General features: G+C 38.2%; 1 protein-coding gene across 4 annotated transcripts in view; it reads left to right on the forward strand.

The window, feature by feature from the left end:
- LOC100649208 (homeobox protein SIX1) overlaps positions 1 to 21,530 on the forward strand; it is a 59,623-nt gene extending 38,093 nt beyond the window's left edge. For 2 of the 4 annotated variants that reach the window (XM_020863161.2, XM_003395415.3), the window contains exons 4-5: positions 8,899 to 9,364; positions 12,485 to 21,530. In XM_020863161.2, coding sequence (XP_020718820.1) covers positions 8,899 to 9,364; positions 12,485 to 12,766 — 748 coding nt within the window. In that variant the 3' untranslated portion in view covers positions 12,767 to 21,530. Of the gene's footprint in view, positions 1 to 8,898; positions 9,365 to 11,015; positions 11,142 to 12,484 lie in introns of those variants that run through there. The other 2 variants (XM_020863163.2, XM_020863162.2) reach the window with 2 other exon arrangements.
- Positions 21,531 to 22,191: the final 661 nt, after the last annotated feature.

Raw genomic sequence — 22,191 nt, forward strand, 5'->3', positions numbered from 1 at the left:
AGATAGTGAAGTGCAACATACATTTTACTTTTGCATAGGATCTCGTAAAAACTGCAGCACCATTTTGTGCACTATTGCATGAACGATCATTTCATATCTGTTATTTACTCTGTGTTTAATTAAGTATGAGTAAATACACTATTCGATAATCAAATACTTTGTGCATTATTTAGTTTATATTTAATTAAGTAGTAGATACACTATTGTATAATTAAGTATTTTGTGCATTATTTACTTTATACCTATATTATTACATAATAAGTATTTTATCCGCTATTCGCTTTCCACTTAATTAAGTACAAAGACATAGACAGTTATTTAGAGTTGTCTTCAATGAAAAAGTCAACAAATCAGAGGATTCGCATTGCAAGAAAAAAAAGGGATTAAATCATGGTCATAAATCTAGAGATAAATAGCCTCTAGGCGCCTATCTGGACTCTCCATCTCGCTCATGATCGATTTGCATATTTTTCAATAAAATAAAGGACGCTCGGTGGGTGTTCCGTCGCAGTATCTTTGTCCAGATTAAATCTGTTTCACGCGATAGAATCGATCAACCGATCATTGACATGATCATTAACCAAGATTCTCGGCTGTGGTACAAAACTTTCGTCCGAGTTCCGCCATCGAAATATCTCTTCCTCGAGCCTCCCTGAAACAAGTTGAAGAATAGAAGTTGAAGACAAGCAGATATATCCATTCACTTGTGTAACACGTTCCTCATAGAACGAAGATGACTACCGAGTGGCAGGTTCAACGTAATCCGGATTAAGGAATTCTGAAACACCGAAAGCGTTTTAACGCTTCGGTCCTCTTATTCGGGTGAGGACTTCTGAGTTTACCTCTGCCGATTTTATCGCTCTGTCACCCATTCAACGATCCCAAATTATCGATCAATCAGTGGTATTAACTTCGAAATAGGAGTGCGAAGATTTAACTATAATCGATTGGCCGCTTCTCTGTGTCGTTCTTGATTCGTATCTATTGGAACTTTGTAGTTTATAGCAGTTTGTATATTTTTCTATATATCGAATATGTACGAGAGAAAACGTTTAAATTATGTAATTCGAACAGAATTCGAGGCTTAAAACTTTTGAAAATCTTGATAGGTTTTGAGTCTTGAATGCCTTGATAACGATCCAGATTTGAAGCGACTCGGAAGTGTTTCAGATCTCATCGCTATACACACTCGCGTTACAGCAAAACCATGAAGGTTATTTTCGTATCCTCAAAAAGATACAGATACTATAGAAACTATATATAACCGTCAACAACCCACGGTGAATATTTCCTTAAAATTACATGATCGGTAGAATCGCCATGAAGAGCATGGGGTGAGAGTGGCAGGTAAAGAGAAACAAAAGGTAGACGCGGTTAGCTTGACCATGGAGGAGGAAGCAAGAGCAAAGAAAGAGGCGAGCAAAGTTTGTAAACAGAGGCGGTGTGTACACGGTAGGCTGCATCCCCATTATTTTAGGCCGAAGAAATTCTTTCCTATCTACTTATGGAATCAGCTGCCGGTAAAGTCCCTTCTTCTCTTCGGCGCTTACTCGACGCGCTCACCTGCCGAGCGGACTGGATCTAGAGACCAGAGAAACTGTGAGAGCAGCAACAGGCTTCCCTTGGTGTGCTTGGGAAAATCCTCTCTCTGCCTGCCGACAAGCTGACCAACCGATTTTCAATTTGCTCTCTCTACATCCACGGAGATTCATCTGCGATGGGAAGCTTGCCTTCCTGCCTTTTCGACTGCATGCAGAGTAAATCCTGAAGTAGCCTTCTCTGTTGGCTAGTCTTCTCCGTTCAAAGGATCTCCCCTTCTGAGATAATAACGTGCCCATCTAATTCTGGATCTCACGAAAGTTTCTGGCGCAAGTTAGGCTTTTGTAGTGGGATTTATGGCGCCAGATAATTCTGCGAATAATTCGTATGTAACGAGAGGTATTATCTTTGGTTGAAGTTTTGCATTTTATTTCAATCTTTAATTGGTATCATTGGTAACCGTGAATGTGTAGGATTACTTAATTTTGGTGTATTTAATAAGTTAATGTAATTAATATCGGTGACGCTACATGGAAATAAGATACTTATCTGAAGTTACTGAAAGATATATGTCTTATTAATCATTGAAAGACGTAGCTGACCACTAATAAAAATGACTTTTGCAACTAGTAGCCGGTCGTCACAGCGTTAAAATATAAAAATAGAGTGAAAGCGAAGGTCAGTTGTAGGTTAAACGTTTCTTCCGATATAGGTACACAATTTAGTTCTCGACTCGAGTAGTAATTGAACTGTATGAACATGAACAGCAGGCGTTATGTCCTGTTAGCTAGAGATTGTTCCCCTTTTTCTTTGTTTTTCACAACACGGTCTAATAATATTGTCTCGCGTTTCTAACGCGACGGCGAGCGCAATCGGATCGCATCTCTGACCAGAATAGAAGCCGAAATCTCAGATCTCTTGGCTCGGCTTTTAGTCGGCTTTCCACTGGTCACCTCGTGTCTTTTGCTCTTTCTATTCATTTTCCGTCCTTTTCTAATTCGCCGCGAAGATATACGGCCAACGTTTACGCGTGTCCCGTGCCGAGACGCCACACTGATGATCATTGGAGACGCGGCACTACGTCTCACGCCCTCGAAATTCCTCTCTGTCTTATAGGCTTGTAATCAAATAGATCGTGGAAAAAGTCACCGACGATTGTTGACAATCGCGCAAACGAAGAATGCTCAACACTATGCTCGTTGACTGTATAGAATTACCTTATGTATGTTACAATAAAGTCTCTATGAGGAAAGACGAGATAGAAAACAAAGCCGAATAAGAAGTAATCATTTGCGTATGCGTAAACATTTTGTAGACTGTATATCGTTCATCGTAGAAATTAATAACGTCTTTTAACAAGCCACATATACACGGTGTTCATATACGGTAAGCATGGTATAATAAAAAATAAAATATGTATCAAGGATATATAATAGGATTTTTTCATTCCGCTGTTTTATTGTTCCTCATAATTGTTTAAAAAGTTATCCAGTTAACAAGAAAGAGGGACCGACTAATGAACAAAAAAGAACTAGATGCGTAATATTACAATATAGTATGTACAAGACATTTATTACCTTAACCTTAATAATTGATCATAAAAAGAGATATAAAATTCAGATAGATATGTACGTACTTTCTTATGATACTCTATGACTTTATAGTGAACTCTTGTCCATCATCCTTATTAGATCGACAAATCTAAAATCATCCCTAATGAGCTGCTCTTCAACACGTTCGACATATGGACGTATTTCAACATCGTGCATATATCCATAGTTCGTCGTAATCCATTTTATCGCCGCATATTCGAGCGTCGTTTTTCATTGAGCAAACGATATCGAATAAAAGAGATACGATTCTATAGATGGTGGTCGATGATTGCGAGTGGGTGGCGCTGTCACGCTAGACATCTCGCGCGCACATATTTCGAAAAACTCTAGGAGATATATTATAAACAAAAGTCACAACGTTCACGATATCGATAGACCGATCATATCTGTCAGTAACCACTCGAACAGCATCGCCGTTTCATTCTTACATATATAGACAGTGAAAGAAAGAAAGAGCCGAGGGCTATTCTGTCGGATTAGCATAATTCGTAATTTAATTTCCCGATAAATTTCCTATGGCGTTATTCGCTAGCCGGCCAAAATGAGATGGTATCGGCTTGCGCGATTCCACTAATTCGCGTCTAAGTTTATATCGCTCGGGAGAGAGCAGCACGGGGTCGAGATAGCATCTCCCTTCTTTCTCGCCCTCTTTGTCGCACCTACTTCGTGGCTTTCTTCGTTCCCCCTTCGTTGAATCTTTTTCTCTCGTGGGCCGCCTCGTAAAATCGGATTATATCGGCTCTGTCGCCCCTGCGTTGTCGCACACTTTATTCGAGCCACCACACGGTATCGCCCCGTCGCAAACGAGCGGGGTCAGGGTTCGTGGCGAGCGGTACACACGGTAATCACACGTTCTTCTTTAATAAATTCTAACCGCGCGATTCTTCTCGATGGGAGCAGTGCGCATGCGTGTTAAGGACTGATGGACAGCGCTGCATATGGCATGTGGCTACGTCACATGGTACATATTTCATAGGTATATGTAATTTGACACTAACCTATTTTTCTTTTTTATTCACCGATTATTTTTCTTCTTTTCCGTTTCTGTTTCTAGCGCATTTACTACCATGATTTATCAGTATAGATCAAGTTTAGATCTCTGTACTTTGGTAAAATATATTTCCTTTTCTTTTTATTGAAAAAAACTTTCGTAAGAGATTTATCATAACGATATATTATAACAGAATTTTCCAACATTGTATAGTATTAGAAAGTAGTATAACTGGATATTTACATACGAAAGTACACAGTGAGATGAAGCTCTTTTTTTCGGCTTCCTCTTAGATACACGAGTTGCAACTATTTAAGAAGGTTAGAATTTGAACACACGCTTTGATGTTCGGAATAGCCAGCAGCGTTGCAATGTCTAATGGTAGCTGGAAATTTATCTTTCGAAGGTTGTACATATATTAATTTCGTTCTTTGAACATTATATAGATTACATTGCCATAAGACATAAGGCATGGTTAAGTTTCATTTTCGAGATTGCATCTGCATTTAGGGCTGTTGGTAACACCGATACGAGCGAGAGCAGCTGCTAAATGATAGTGATCTGCACTACTTCTATTTACAGTTACAATAAATCCGCGAGATAATTGATAATACAATATGCTTTCATTATAAGTATCTATATAATAATTGTCCGAGGTTATCTTTTTTAACCTACGTATATATGTCAGAATCTTTTTATACCAATTTCCTAACTAATGTTATTTACTCTTTATTTGACGAAATTGAATATTTGTAGTAATACGAATATTCTCGTGAGTTATGTTACGTTACTATGATCATCCTCCACGTTTCTTTTAACTGTTTAATATTCATGGTCTTTAACGTCAAAAGTGGTTGAATTATTAGGGAATTCTGCGGTCAGGAGGTGACCTTAAGAACAACGCCAGGGACGTTGTTCCTCGTAAGATAGAATCTTCTTCACGATGGGATCCATGGAACCCATTCTCAGCCATTTCTGTTTCTGGAAACTGAACGAATCGATCTCGTTGACTTCGCTCGAGCAATGGAGAGGAGAAGCCCGGTTACGGAATTTCCAAGTGAAGCTTATTTACGAACTGGCCGATTAATAAAACGAGCCGCGCCTTCGATCATTATCTCAGCGCCGTTTAAAACGGCGAGACCATGCTGATGCCATAAAATCGCGCGCCACGGTTTTTCGGCCCGTTTCGATGTTATTCACTAGCGTGTCACATTTTTCGTACGAGAAAATGATTAAAAATAACGACAGTAAAAATTATCCGGCCATCGTCGTCCTCCGCGGAATCGACGATCGTTATCAGTGATGATACGAAATTATCTTTGAATTATTGCCTCGATATTGGGAAATAATTGGACGTGTTACTAATTCTAACGAACTGTGCCTGTATAATGATACATATACTACGTGTACTGTACAAGGTGATTCATTAATTTGTGTATGTAACTTTTTGTTAATTTAAAATGTGTTTTTCAACGAGAGTGTCACTTATAATTTCAGAATACCACTGCTCGTTTCCTTCTGGATAATTCTCTATTCTGTAAAATTAGTGTCACGTATAATTTATTATATCGTATTTACTGGTTGTTGCCCGATGATTTAGAAATCGGACTTGGTTTTATATAATTTATAAACATAAAACCAAACGAAAACTAAACTCCTGTATATCTATAGACACCGTCCATTCTTCATTCTTCATTTATATATACCTATCTATACATACATCTATATACAGTGCCTACCTGCTCTATATTTTCTAATTTGTATCTTATTTCCCAATAATTGCACTTTTCCTCGCCGTTAATTCCAACATATTATCGTTGTACTTACTTTTTTCCTGCAACCTATTTTGCAATCATTTACAATAACGCCAAACATGTACGGCATAAAAAAAAAGCCCGATGACTGTGGATAATCGCAATAAAATAATAAACGGTAATAAAATCAAAGATCTGAAAAGTCAAGAGAAAAGCTGTTGGATGGAATGGCGAAGAGAAGCGAGAGATCTCGCGGTAATAGGTTTAGTTGTCGCGAGAAACTCGTCCGCCAAATAAATGTCCCGGGCACGCGATGAGTCACAAATCCTAATGAAAATAATAATGCCCGAAAGATTCCGTTCTCTTAGGCAGGCAACGCGCGGCGTGCAACGCGGATAAATTTACTGCGCGATCTCGACTCGGATAAGGCATACCTGGGGACACCTCGTCTGGGGTTATAGACCCAGGCATGCAACGGGTGGCACGGAAAGTACCGGTGGAAACAAGCTGATCCCCTTGTCCTTGCCTCGGAACTACGTCGTTCCACGTGTGGGATCTGTTGCATCGCGTCTCGTGGAAATAATTCTTGTCCTCGGACGACGAGAACCGACTCCCCTGCAACCGGCACCGAACGACCAACCAGATTTTCACCTGCCGAACGGATTTATCGTTCGCCTCGTCTCGGAAGAATTAGTCGAGGGATATAGGGACCTATATGTTTCTTTTTTGTTTCGTTGGAATCTTCCTTGATCTTTTTTAGCACGCTTCTGTATGAGACGATAATTTCTATTACCGTTTAACGATGTGTAAGAAAATAAATAGCGTTACTGTATAAGTGAATTTCTATTTACGATGATACGTTAGACTCTTATACAGTGGAATCTTTCTTTGGGGTATTTTCATCTTTTGTAGCGTGATTTTGCATGAGACAATCATTTCTATATCGTTTAATAATATGTTGGATTTCGGTCCCATAGAATCTTCCTTGGCCTTGTTCTTTGGGATTCTTTTATCCGTTTTGTTGTGATACTGTACGAGCGAGTTTCCATAGAGCTTAACGACATGTTAGACACTTATCCAATGAAATCTTCGTTGATCTTTTATCGTGATATGTATAGGACGATAATTTCCAGAGTTTAACGTTATGCTAGACTCTTAATCTAACGAAACCACTGACTTTCCTTGTTTTACTTTTGAGTTTAACGTTATGTCACATTCCAATCTAACGAAATCATCGTTGTCCTTCCACCCTTTGGCTTTTTACTATCCCTTCTTCTGATACTTTATGAGCCGATAATTTCTATATGATTTAACCATATATAAATATATATAAAAGTCCGAAATCACAATAAAAAGACACGCGACGAAGCGTGTCATTCGTAAATAGGAATTTTATTCAGCTCTAAATACTCGCTACCCGCAAAGATACTCAAGGAAGTCAATCCTCAGAGATCGAATAATTCCGGATATTATAAAAGTAAAATGATACCCGAAAGCGCGCAAAGCCGCGTTGTAACGCGTGTATCCTGTCGATAAAAGATACGATACAAAATCCAAGCATCCATAAATTTAAATTTCATTTCATTTAACTGAAATGCCGTGAACGCGGTTCCCGTGGAAGTCGGTCGTGGAAGATCAAGAGGGTCGCCGATATCACAAAAGTGAAAGGTTACACGAAAGTGTGTAAAACGGGATGCCCGTTATCAGAGTTCGGTAGCTGGGAAGGGAGGCGGGGCCGAACTGAACGAACGCGAGAGGGACCGGTTCTCGAAAACACCCCGTAGACAAGTGTCGTGGCACTTGCGCCTGGAGAGACAGTGCCGTATCGCGGCGGCCACGTCTAAACGACTTGTAAAACAAGCGCTTAACGATTGCTCGTACCTGGATATAGAGAGTGTCTTAGTCAAGCATGACGAGGAGGTAACCGAACGTTCAAGAGAGAAAGAGGTTGAAGCGCGAGGCCGCAAGGATCCCGAAGTGGTCCCACGTGCTTCGTGGCTTCAAGGAGGTCCAGCCTGCTAAATTGAGTTTACGATACGTCCAGAGCGAGTTCACTCCTCTCTTCCTCTCTCTTCCTCCCGCTTTATATTCCTATTCTGTTGTCAGTTTTACTCGTTCCTCCTTGTTCTCGGTGATGTTCCACCCTTAATTCACGTTGCTACAGCCAGAAAAGGAAGCAGTACCCTCTTCACCGGTATTTTACGAATCGAAGATGGTATTATCTTAGCAGGCATTATTCCGTGCAGCCCTTATCCTCTTCCGCTTCTCGGGATACCGAGGATCATTGGTCGACTGTTTTGTCAGTAATTATATTGGAACTGTTGCCGGTTGTGAGAAGAAGAGTTTAGTATCGCGGCGTAGCGCAGTGCTGCGGAGGTACCGCCCGAGGCAAACGAGAGGAGAGCGGTAAAGATTCGCCTAGCATCGACTTGCAATATTAATTGGATATCTAAGCGGCTGTGGGTATTGTTCGCGTTAACTAGGAGAAATTTGTTGGATAGATAACGAACGAAATCTATGGAGGATCTGTGTGGTTTCTGCCGTTTTCTAATCTGTTCTTGCATTGTTAGGAGCACTGTGTGTTCATATTTTTGAGGGAACATTGGGAATGGGATTGCATCGGAATCTTTGCAGAACTTAAAAGTGGAATGGTTGTTTCGCGATTTTATATAGTTGTAGTTTGTTCCTGATGAAAATCGTGACTGGTAAGATCCCTCGATTGGACTTCCTCATTAGATAGACGTACTATAATGTCGAAAGTTACGTACAAGTTGTAAGTTGTAAATTGGTTTTCTCTAAATTTATGATTATACATCGAATATCGGTTGATTGTTTGTCTTAATATCGGTCGACTATTGACTTGTAATTTATAAAATTTACTTGCACGCAACTTGGTTTGTTCAATTATTAAACTGTTGTTCAAGCGCAAAATTGCATCAAAAATAAGCTTGTACGTCATCGATCTTCTCTAACAAGCCAACCATCTTCTTATCTGTTACAGCGGCCAACGGGAGGACAAAACTCACGGCGGAGGTTTAGGTGATTCGAGCAGCGAAAGTGGTGATGAAACGAAGAGGCAGGCGGTCAATCAGCAACCGCCGCAACAACCATCATCCTGCGCTGTAGCTGCGCAGCAGCAGCAACCGATGATGGAACATCAACAGGCGTCGAGCATGTATCAGCTTCCTCCTCCTGTCTCGGTTTCCAGTCCTCATTCGTACCACCAAGGCCATGGCTCGACCTTGAGCCATCCTCACACGCCGACGCACCATATACAACACCACGATACCGGAAGCGAGAGCGGAGACGACAAACGGAACCTTCATCATCAGCTGCAACATCATCTCCAGGTCGGTGCTCACGGTACTCACGGCTTGGTACATCCCACGGCGACCTTGCCACCGCCGCCACCCAGCTGCGCCCAGCAGAAGAGCCAGTTGGACTATATGCAGTACTATAGTCCACAGGTATAGTGAACTGTTTTGTGTGGTTTTGCTACTTTCCATCTTTTTTTTTTTTTTTATTTCTTTTCTTGGCAGAAGGAAGAGGGACTGATCTTAATCGATTAAGGATCAAGCAATAGTTTATCACAATGTTGTCATAAATATTCAAGTTACTTTCAATTTCATGGGATCGTAGGATAGACATCAGTGTTTGGCAAGAATTTTTAGATCATGACCTCGACTACAATCTTAAATGATTAGTATGATTAAAAGGATTAGTGGATTAATAGTTCACAAGTACAGTGAACTGTTTTCATCTTCTTTTTATTTCTTTTCTTGGCAGAAGGAAGAGGGACTGATCTTAACTGATTAAGGATCAAGCAATAGTTTATCACAATGTTGTCATAAATATTTAAGTTACTTTCAATTTCATGGGATCGTAGGATAGACATCAGTGTTTGGCAAGAATTTTTAGATCATGACCTCGATACACGTTATTATATTTCACTGCAATTTTAAAGGATTGATATGATTAAAAGGATTAATGGATTAGTAGCTCGCAGGTACAGTGAACTGTCTTGTGAGGTTTTGCTATTTTTCATCTTTTTTCTTTAGTTCTCTTTTTTGGCAGAGGAAAAAGGATAACTGATTAAGGGTGTATTCTAGTCTACGAATTTGAAAAAATTGAAAAATTTTTGTTCATATTTCCAAAGTTTAGACATTCAAGGATATGCCCTTAAAAGGATTTTTCAAAATTTCAATTATTTTATGAGTTACAGTTATTTTTGTGACGCGGCATCTGCTCCGGACCGACCGGAACAAACGAATAGTAGACGGTAGACTCTGCTCGAGTACCTACATATGAATACCCTCATAAAATCTTTATCGTACTTTATCCCTTTTGATGTATTTTTAATTCAATAATTCAATTGGAACGATGTTTGGGTTCTGAAAGCCAAAATAATAACGAATCGTTAAACTCTTTAATATGGAAGCACATCCACGCACGAACACAGACAATTCAAATTTCCACTTTTCTCGCAGTATGTATTTTTAATGAAGGTTAAAATTTTATTAAAATTAATATTAAAAATCTCAAGTGTCGTGGGAATCACGATTGGCCCAGAAGCTCGTGCGTTCGCAATCAGGCGAGACGAAGTTCGAATCGAGCACTCTGAACTCCGAGCTTCAGAGGCATCAAAGGAAGCCAGAACTGCTCGTCTCCATGAAAGAACTTCGGAGAATGAGCAGTTTGAAGTAGAGGAAGGTTTCTTGTATAGAGCAGGAATCGCCGATTAAAAATATGTAAATATGCTGTACCATTCTATGAGTAGAATTGCCGGAAACTTGTCTCAAAACTTTAAACGCGTTTTTCTCGAAACTACTTTTTTCGAGTTGGCGTGCACGATATCTCGAGTTCCAGTGAACCGATTTGTTTGAAATTTGGTGTGAATGTTCTTTATACATTCCTCTATCGCCTGAAACACGCTCAGACCAAAATTCTTAATTTTACTATTTTTAAATAATTCGGAATTGGCAGAAAAACATGCCCAAAAGGAAACTTTTTCTTCAAACGGCCGCCATTTTGTGAAAAAATATTTTTTTGACTTTTTCAAGGTTCAGGCTATAGCCGCATCTATACTAATTAAGAATCCATACGGCTTTTTTGCTTCAGATGACTAGAAGGGTTGAAATCATGCACGCCAGGACACCCTTTTTTTGGACCCCTCACTTTGCCAGCTTATAACTTCCTGAATTTTGAGTTTTCCTTTTCGGTTAATTTTTTATGTAATCTTAAAATATCAATAAACAAATGATAAAAAAATGGATAATAAAAATATTTTTTGTTCCGCTTGTACAGAGCTTCAAAATCCGCCCGAAATTCATGCCTCTAGACTAGAATACCCCCTTAAAGAACAAGCAATGGTTACAGATATTTAAGTTTCTTTCAATTGTTGAATAGATAACGGTATTTCTCAATTATTTTTTTGTTCATGATCTAAAGGCATATTTGCATATTCCACTAAAACCAAAGAGTTAATAGGATTAGTTTTTGGAAAGTAATTGGGCGTTGGTATTTGAAATTCTTGCTCTGTTAATTAAGTGGACTGTAGTATTTGGTGGACTGAGAATTACAGTGTACATTAAAGTGTAGAAGCTTGAGATTAATCGAGCGTTGCAACTTTCGTAAGAAGAACATTCATTCATTTAGTTTTGTCCAAATCATTAATTATGCGGTTAATTAAGTTATGATTATCACTTAGCATATATGCTTTCATAAGTTTAAAGTTATTAAAGTTTTTACGATAACAAATGCAAAGCACGCGTCGTATAGCGTAAGAATATCAGGTAAGGTGAAAGATTGCTTGAAATTTATGAAGAGTCTTGAATAAATTTTTGTGTTTATAACCAACTAAGTGTAATGGTTTGCGCGATGGGTGATAAGTATGATAATTCTAACTCCGCTTTAGTAGTTCATAGCTAACTTTTTTAAGCATCCGTAACAAAAACTAACTAGAGGAAAATTAATGATTCTTAATTCGATGGTTGGGAACGCATCTAAGCTGTAGATCTACAGGTAACGATCACTCTCTATAATCTCCTTAAACTCGATTACTTACTTGCTCAAGATACTCAAATGGTAGCCAATTCTTTTCCCTTTATTCATACTAAATATAATAATAATAAATATAATAATAAATAATTAAATATTTTCTTCTGATCTACCAATCAATTCCGGACCAAGAAATATATATCAAAGATCATCAAACGTTATTATGAAAATATTCCAGGGTCCTCTTGCATAATTAAACAAATATGATTAATGAAATTTCAGAAATCACTTAATCATTAAATTTTCTCCTACAACAGCAAGTTTCAGGAATACGCCAAATGAAATTTTACAGCTTTCAAATCATCTGATTATCCCATTGCAAGTAAATTTATAAACTCTATAATCTACAACTTTATAATATTGCAATATTATTACTATTATTATTACATTATTAATTAATAAACTATTGCGCAAGAAGACTCAGACGATAAGCCGCCAGCAAAACATCGCAAAAGTATTTCAAATGCCGCGAAGAACAAAGTTCACAAGCTCTTGCATCGATGAACCATGTCTATCCTTTCTTGTTCCAGGATTACCTGATCACACCGACCTCGGCGGATCTGCAGAAGTCGCTTCCTCATACAGCCACGTCGATGCAGATGGGTGCTATAGCTCCTTCCATGGGTGGCCTGAGCCCAATGGGTCCGTCGACGATGCTGCCGAACACGATGCAAAGCGTGAACACGATGAACACTATGTCGATGAACGGCATGGGGATGGGAGCGTATCAGGGCATGGGTTCCATGGGGATGTCTACGTCACATGGTAGTTATCACAGCGGCCTGGTATTAGGCGATTATCACTCATTGTGACCCTGGGCCCCGAGCAGCCAGGGCAAGAGAAACCAAGAGAAAACTTAAAGAAACAGAAGATACGAAACCTATAAGAGAAAAAGAAAAAAAGAAAAAAAAGGAAACTGAGAAAGAAGCTAGTTTTCGCGATTCGTAAACGAATCTGCCAACGAAATTATATCTGTGAGATAGTGGGAGACGAACCGTATTATTTTCGAGACAGCTGGGCCGATTCGTCCAGTTTCTGCTCGATGAAGAATCCACAGTATACCACGTTAGGTAATTAAGAAGAACATTTTCTTTTTTGCCATGTTAGATCGAAGGCGTCGTGGCAAAGCGCGCGAAAAATATGTCGACGAGAAATCGACGAGACCAACCGTCTGCGTATAGTCGAGCATCGTAATGTACGTACTAGTTGTATACATTGTCAGGGAACATCGGTTGCGATTTTTTCGTGGCGTCGAACCGGAGATAGGATGAACGGTGAGATCGCGTACCGCGGAAGCGGATGTGCCCGATCTCGCTGAAGCTTCTCGTTCTAGGGACGAGTTGCAGAAAGCTTTAGGGACATTTGCGGAACGTTGGAGTTCGGATAAATATCGAAGCAAAGAGAAATATCTCGTACCTCTGACCGAAGCGACCACATCATGCCTCGACTTTTTAATCGCCGCATATACACACACACACACACACATATACACAGACACGCTCGAGAAACGATCTTTCCGACAAACTAACCGGCAACAAGAGAGAAAGATTTTCACCTGTGGTATTACGCGCAATACATGTTTTTCGCACACAGATACAGGATACACGAACGACGCCCATTTGGTTCTCCCAATTCTTTTGGGGACGAACGATATATATAGTATATATATATATATATAACGCATACGATTATTACGAATAGTAGCCGTGAGAACAGGAGGAAAATCGAGGCAGCGGGGGAACGCTTCCGGCGTGAAAATAGCAAAAGACATATTAGCATTTTTCTTTTTCTTTCTTTATCCCATATCGCCCTGCGACGCCAGACAAGGCCAACGTTTTTCTTGTTTTTACAACACAGCTTCCAGAAACAACGCAAACACGTGTCGTATCTTATTTTAGTTCTCTTTTCTCCCGCGAATCCAACGATTATCATTATTCCCATTATTATTCCCCGTTTTAATCTCGTAGCGTACCGCCCGTACCTAGGTCCTGAGAAGTAAGAGGAGCACACTCATACGTTATTTACGGTTACCAGTAGTTGGTTAGAACCGTGCAAGCCTCAACCTGCTGCCGGAATCTTTCTGGACCTTGGCGAACGTCGTGTTACGAGCCTCTCGGCATTTTCTCATGCCTCTCATATGTGGACAATTATGAAATACTGGTTCATTTTCTATGTTGCCTGGGAGAAGGGAAAGACACACAGTGTTTGATATGTGTGTAACAGTATTCGGTCGTGTTTTGTGGTCATTTTTGTCGAAGAATATAAAATATCTAGTAATCGTTTAAGTTGGAGAAAATTATCGGTAAAGTTCTTAACGAAATAGTTCGTGGCTTTGAAAGAAATTTCGATAAATTTACGGAGATGTTACGCGGTAAAACTTAAACAGTCTTTGAAGCATAATTCTTCGACCAGAGGATAAACATTTAATATCTGCAACGGGATCATATTTGAAGAGAAATTATTTCGGATAATATGCAAGTTATAACATAGACAAAATATTTCAATAATCTAGAAGGTATAATTTTATATAAACAAATGTTTGATATTCGGAGAAACAATTTTACGTTAACGTTAACGATACTGTTTAGTACCAGTTATTTTCTTCATTAGGTAATAAAGGCAGAACAAGCGAGAATAAATAAGCACGATGAGCGTCGATGGTCCAGGAGCACCGCTCCCCCTTCCTTTATGGGAGGAGAACGATGTTATTTGGAAGATTCAACACCAGCGTGCAGGCAAGATCCCTGAGAGTGATCTCTGAGGCGTGTACGGATCTTAGCCACCCCCCGCTAATTAATTAACGTCACTATAACGAACCACACACGCTCTTCACACACCGATCCTCTCACACCGTACGCTTCTGTGTTTGTCCTGTGTACATATGTAGATAATATACACTCACACGGTTTATACACACTTTCATACACAGCCACTCATACACGTGTACACTGCTGGCCATTGTTAGAATATTCGAAGGAACGGAATCGCTGAGAAGTTTATTTGATAAATGTCACTTTCCCGAAGCTTGTTAATTTTCGCCGCGAAAATATGTACACGATCGTTATTTAATTTTTCGTACTTTAATCTCGATACTTACGGCCAGCAGAGTAGATACACATTTACACGAGCGTTCGAAAGAAGATTAAGTTAATCTCGTCTATAACGGGCGAGTACCGGGTGTTTGCGAATCAGGCTCGAGTCACGATTCAATTTCATTCTCTGATACGCGATTATTCGAAAAGCCTGTCTTTATTTACGGCTCGCAGCATCCTCTTCTTTGTATCAATTCGCGATCTTGCTGCTCGTTCGTGCACAACGCTGTTCAACGCTAAGTGTATGTAGACGCGATCATATATGTAGATCGAGAATACAGAGGAAGAACACGATAAGTCACATTTACTGTTTCTCACGGAAAAATACCGATAATGCTAAACGCAATATCATTATCAATACAACTACATGTAGTTAAGCGATAGAAGAGATACGAGTAATTGATGAATCATTTAACTTTGAGGTGTACAAATTTTTACCGACTTCCAAACGTAAATACACAAGCAATTACGTAAAGACGCAATAAATAAGGATATTATTTTGTAGAACGGAAGTACAGCATAAACGCAAAATTGCGATTATTCCTATAGCGCAGAGAAATACGTATAAACGTTCAATTTACACGTAATCCTCTAACGAAGTGCAATCTCGATTAATATCTTAATATCGCTCGTCGATAATGATCTTGCTATACTATATCAGACAATTTTTATTTCCTCGCGTACTCGTGACGATATTTAGATTGTTAATCATAAAGTGACGTTAAAATCAATAAAACAAGAAAAGTGTACTTATCGTGTTTTTCATTTAACGTGATCGTCCAAGTGAGCAAGAGAAAGAGAAGACACAGCGAGGATGAAACGTTCGTTCGGTTTTACCGGTTTCGAAGATACCTCTTCATTAGGCCAGTGAAAAATGATGAAATTTTAATTGCTTCACGCGTGTCAGGCTGGTTATAGGCGGCTAGGACCGTGCATTAGATAGAAACGGTATGCAAATTAGCGTGACCAAGGCAAAAGCGAGCGGTAGGCGGAGCAGCTGCTTCCTGCCAGCCAATTGCCGAGTGCCAATCTTTTCATCGCAAATAGAATCAGCAACACCTTTACAGAACACCGCTCTTGTCTCTGTGTCTCGCTCTTTTGCCTCCGCTGTACTCTCACGTTATGAATTGCATCGTTGACAGAAATTAGTAGCAGTTTCTGGATAGTTGGATATGCGTTTCAATTAAAGTAGCCAGTTCCTCGAAATAAGGGCAAATTTTGTTATTCTCGTGTTGTTCGGAGTAATTGAAATGTAGGATACATCCGGTGATTGTTTTAATTTAGTTATGCGTATTCGAGGATAATTGTTGGATCTGTATTTAACTAATCGCGTGATAGATCGTCTTGGATATTAATTGCGGATTAATTGTGGTATAGATGACAACGTGTTTTTTTATTTCAGATGAACGTGGGGGTAAAATCAAATTTTACTGACGCGTTATCGTTTGTCTAGAAATTTCGAGAAGTAATCGGCATCAAGATAAATCGGGACCTTTCTATTTTGAAATAGAGATTAGAGAAATAGTTACGTAGAAACACGGTTGAAGCTTAAACCACGATTCAGCTCGTTCTTTAAAACCTACTTCAAGCATGTTACACTTTCTAATCATTTCTATAATTTCTAGAGATAACGATGGAATTTTTAAAATACATCTAGGAAAATTGAGTTATTTCTAATTCTTGAACAATTATTGTACTCGAAGAACGCAGCCCGAGAAACCAAACGAGAGGACGAGCCTCGAATATTCATTTCTTCCTCGAAAACACCCGGTATAAAATAAAAAAACACTGTCGTAGATAGCGTAAGTTAGAGCGTAACTTATCATTTATTATCCGCAGTTCGCAGTCTGTACATAAAGAGAGTGAGAAGAGCGAAAAACCTACAAGTACGAGAGAGAGAGAGAGAACGAGATTGAATGGAGAGTGATAGAATGTGTGAAAGGTATAAGATAATGAGCGAGGAAATATCTGTAAACACACGGTATATAGCTAGATGGAAGAATAGGAGAGAAGAGAAAATGCGAGGTGTGTGTATCATAGAGGTGACAAAATTTAAACACTATAGAGGAGAAAGAAAAGGGAAAAGAGGTAAAAAGTATGAGTTTTATCGGTTCTCTATTTAAGGGACATCTCTCGTGCAGATGTCCGGAATGTATATCCCGTTGGTCGCGACATTGCCTTGTAAGATTCTTATCTAGGATGCTGAGCAGGGGAAAGGATTTTTCCCTGTTAGAAAGAGTCCTCGGGACGAAACAGGGTAAGCAAAAGAAAGGGAACGAGGAACGACAGGGAAAAAGAAAAGGAGGCTAGACGAAGAAACGTTTTTGTATCATCTGTTGGCAAATCTGTTTAGAACATCCAAACTCCTTGTTTCAAATTTGTTCTATTTACGTGTTTACAAATTGAGGGCAAACTGAAATACTTTATCATTCTCTTTGTACCATCATCTTGGTCTTCCTTCATCAGTTTAAAATATTTAGTCATTAGTCACAGTGTATAATACATTGTGTAATTTTATACAAAAGATGAGACACAGAAGGAGATTTAAATATTTTAACTTATCCTGAAAAAAAAAGAACGATAGATAGGACATTTTAATTATATCAGGAGGGTAGCTTGTTTCTCGACTATTATGTTATATGCTATTGGTAATACAGAACATTCGCGTCACCCGGTATACGATATACGAGAACACCGCGACTGTTCGAGGATCTAGTTCTACTTTGAGTCTGATCATTTTATTTCATTTTTGTTTTGTTTTTATTTATTTTGTTCACTCTTTTTAATTGGATCTATTGGATACGTACTCTAGACATGTTTAATGAAATTTGTGTACTGTTTTTTTTTTTTTTTTTTTTAATAGTTTTATTTTCTATCGACTTTTTACGAATATTGGAGTGAAAATAGAGATTAAACTTTGTTTTTACGCGTTTTATATCAAATTAATTGAACGCGGAGCTACCTTCAATTTCGAAATCGATAACCGTGTTATGTCTATGTCTTAACGAGTCTTTTTTACTGCTTTTAGCATGTGTGCGTCGATCATGTTTCACCTTTCTTTTTATAACAGACGTGAAATTTATTACGATCATGGAAGATAACGTTATAATAATATAATTGAAATTTTATACCTTTCGTTGCAAGCTATAAAATTAAGATATATATAATCATCAGGTATACATGTGAAATCAAGCTGTGTTACCAGAAGTATAAAATCAGCATCATAGAATCATGAAATATATACAGTATCAATGAAACGAAGATCTATAGTCATCGAAAGTATAAGATCAAGATATAGAATCAAAAATATAATATTGAGATATAGAATCTTCAGATACGTGAAATCAATAACGATAACATATAGAATCATGAAACGTAATGTCGAAAAATAAGGATCGTTTCTTTAGATTTTTGCATAATTTGATTTAGTTCTCGCACAAAATGTTTCGAGGCAAACTAACGACAGTGAAGAACAGTCTGTCGCTGTGTTATATCCTCGGTTATATCGACATCCGTTCTCTTTCGAGATTTCTATAGTCCAACAAGGAGCCAAACTGTCTTCGATTCACGCACAATCTACGCTTTGTACGGCACAGTATACGACGTCGTTCAGGGTGCACACCACTCACGATACATTCCGAAAATGCACACAAGCGCGGATTCAGGCAAAGGATTTCTTTTTTTTTTATTTTCTTCTTTTTTTTTTTTAATTTTTCTAAGGAAACCATTTCTGGGCAAACGTTTGTTTGAACTTTGCGAGCGAATAAGCTTTCGGTTTTTATTTGATGATCAATCGCTGGTTTCGTTATAAATGTAGATCAGATTTCCAATCGACTTCCTTTCTTTTCTTTTTTTTTTTTTCTTTTATCTTCGTAACAACCAGCGTTGCTTTAAAAGTCGTACGTTATACTTTTAACCCTGTTATTATACACCTGTTTGGATGATTTTAGACCTGATCGTGTTTTTGTATCGTTTTGTGCCGTTTCTTCATTTTGGGCATATTAACGAATCGTTAAGCTAAAATGAGTAATTTTTCGTTTCAATTTTATATTCTATTTTTTTAACACCGTGTGGAACGTGAAGAGGGTCAAAGAATCGGAAGCTCTTGAATCTGTTTCTGTTCGTTGAATCAAGTGGAAGACAAGAATTCAGTGATAGTAGAGCAGTGTCTATTTCTTCACCTTATTTCTGTAGGATCAATTTTTTTTTTTCTTTCTTATTTAAAGGAGAAAATATTTTTTTTATTTCTCATCTTTCTCACTTTTATCCTTGGTTTTAATTGGCAAATCAGAGTTTCGTCTTGGTTTTATATTCGTTAATGTGTAATAGCTTTTAACGTATACGTTACCGAAGATTCGGAGCATGTGATCGTTCATTTATCAGGCTCGTTTCGACGTTCAGGCGGAGTTGGCTCTTTTAACTTTTAGAGATGTTTTGTCACTTTACCGGGCCAAGGCTGCCGATAAATCTTCCTAGGGTATAATTAGACAAGAATCACTTGTCGCGCGGATCATCTTCTCCCAGAACGCTAGGACTTTGCAGCCAGCAACAAACAAGTCAGCAATAAAAGAATCTTCAGGAATCGTCGTTTTATATCTGATATATCGCGAGCAATTCTCGAAGACGATTAGAAGAAACAGTTTGTAAATGAAACGCCACAAATTGTATCCGATCACGCGATTGGCCTTGAAAAGTCCAACGCTGTTAACGATATTAAGATCTCCAAATATCGGAAATATTAATCGCATTGAGAATATTCAAAATTTTGTGAGAATCTGAAAATAGAAGGGATATTGATTCAAATCTCTCGGCTTGTGAAATTAGATTCAGCAAATAATCGAGATTGCCGACAATACTAAAGATATTCTTCAAAAACTGTCAGATGAAGAGAATCTCTAAACGTTTCGTTTCCGATATCGCAAATATTTTGAAAAAGTCTAGAAATCGAAGAATACGCGAAAATTACCAAGCGTAACAGCAGACACCAAGGAAACAAAACTCTCACGAATCGAAACAATATTTAAATCACAATGTTTCGCCCAAGGAATCGATCCAATCTTCAGTCGGATCAATCGGTTTCCTCAGTCTTAGCACAAATCTCTCTTGGATCGGTAATTCACAAAGGGGAACTGTACAGTGGACAAAAGTGCTGATAAATACACGCATAGCAGTGGTATTGTACCGTTTTTCGTTCGCAGAAAATGTTTTGCGCAAGGACGATTATTAATAACCGACAGTTCTTCCCAGCAGTTCTCATTCGTGTATTTTAGCGGACAAGCTTAACGTTGCACAACTAACTAAGACAAATCGCTAAGAGTGAGAGAATGAGAGAAAGGAGAAGCTGAGAAATAAGAGAAATGAGAGAACGAAGAGGAGAGAATGGCTTGTGTATATGTAGGTGTACGCGTGAATGAAAACGGATGTGGAAAGGGTAGCACGAATAGACAAGTAAGAAGAGATCACACGATGTACGATCGAACTGTAATCGAAGTAAAAGTTGATGTTATTTAAAGTAATAAAAGGAAAATATTATATATATATATGTATATAATATATATTATATATTATATTTTATATATATATTATATATATATATATATATATATTATATATACAACACGTGGGTAACGATAACTCCCTTACACGATGTATTATCCTGTAAAACTTCTGCGCTAATTAAATGTTAAATTAAATTCGTTATCGAGCATTGATTTATTTTTTTTTTCAGACGAATAAGTGGCTTTTTTTTTTTTAATGAAATTTACGGCGAACGGGAAGATGAATATTTTAAACCTTTGAAGATCGAATATAGCTATACGTAATTGCTGGGGTAAAAGCTGGATAAAATCAACTAGGAGATGCATACATAGGTATTTTTATACTTTTGCGTATATAGATTATATTTTCTGTTGGATTTTTCTGTTGCTATTTTTTGAGACTTGTATTTTCGAGATTTATGTAGTAATAGAAACTATTAAATTTAGTCGATAGAAATGGTGTAATTCCGGTGAACGAAGATTAATGTACAGAGTACACGTGTATTTAATACTGGATGCAAATATCTAAAGCAAAGATCACTTGTTTAGTTTGTAAATCAAGATACCTATTGGTAAGGTATTCTCCTCATAAGAATAGAGAAACGCCACGGTGTAATGATTCGAACGACTGATAATTATTTGAATAGTTTACATTTAAGGCACGTGCAATTTTCAATTAATAATATACGAGATGTAATGATATGAACGGAAGCGTGTTCACTGCTTCAATGAAGGATCGTATGTGTTAAAACAATGTCAAGGGACTTTTACTTGGCTTTTATATCGAAACAGAAACGAGGTGAAGTGTAGAAGGTTTATCGTTCGAATAATTATGAGTGGTAGTGTACATATGTATATACTACTAACAAATTAATTAAATAAACAAGTATATATGGTAAACCATAGTTTTCTTGAAGAACTTCAGAAATATAAAATCTTTCATACTTGTTATTGTTGTAACTTTCTGAAAGTTAGAAATCTCGAAGAATATATTAAGAGCAATGAAGAATTTATTGAGAAATTGTTCTTCTCAAACGAATACGATTGAAGGGTGGATTGTCAAAGGAAGTCTCGATGGCGAAAGTTTCCCAGGAGGAAGAGAGCGAGAAAGAGAGCAGGAGGAAGTGGGAACCTCTTGTTTAGTGAAAACTACCTGCAAAGAGCTTTGGAAGATCGTCGAACGATACGTACCAGTAATTATTTCAAAACGAGCGTCGGTCCAGTTCTATTAGTTGTATCAGTGATCGCCGATGACAGATAAGGTCGGTCTATTCTTTGTGCCGATATTTACCGGTAACGTTGTTCGATGGGGACCTTCGTCTATCTTCGAGATCGCCGTCGATCCTGAAAAAGAGCATCTGGCTCTGTTTCCACGTGACCCCGATTTCTTTGTGCCCTGCTACAACTTCTCTTGTTTGTCGTACACCGGCGATCCAGATTCTGGGAATCTATCGAAACTGACAGTGCAAACAGCGATGGGGGAGCGAAAACTTTTTGGAGAAGAGGAAGCACTTTTTTTAGTGCTTTTGCAATCCATGGATAGTTTTTTTTTAATTTCTTTAAAGATGTTACAGTATAACATCTGAAGTTTTGACTTTGTGGGTTCCT

Source organism: Bombus terrestris, chromosome 5 (assembly GCF_910591885.1).
Source record: "Bombus terrestris chromosome 5, iyBomTerr1.2, whole genome shotgun sequence".
Lineage (NCBI taxonomy): Eukaryota > Metazoa > Arthropoda > Insecta > Hymenoptera > Apidae > Bombus > Bombus terrestris.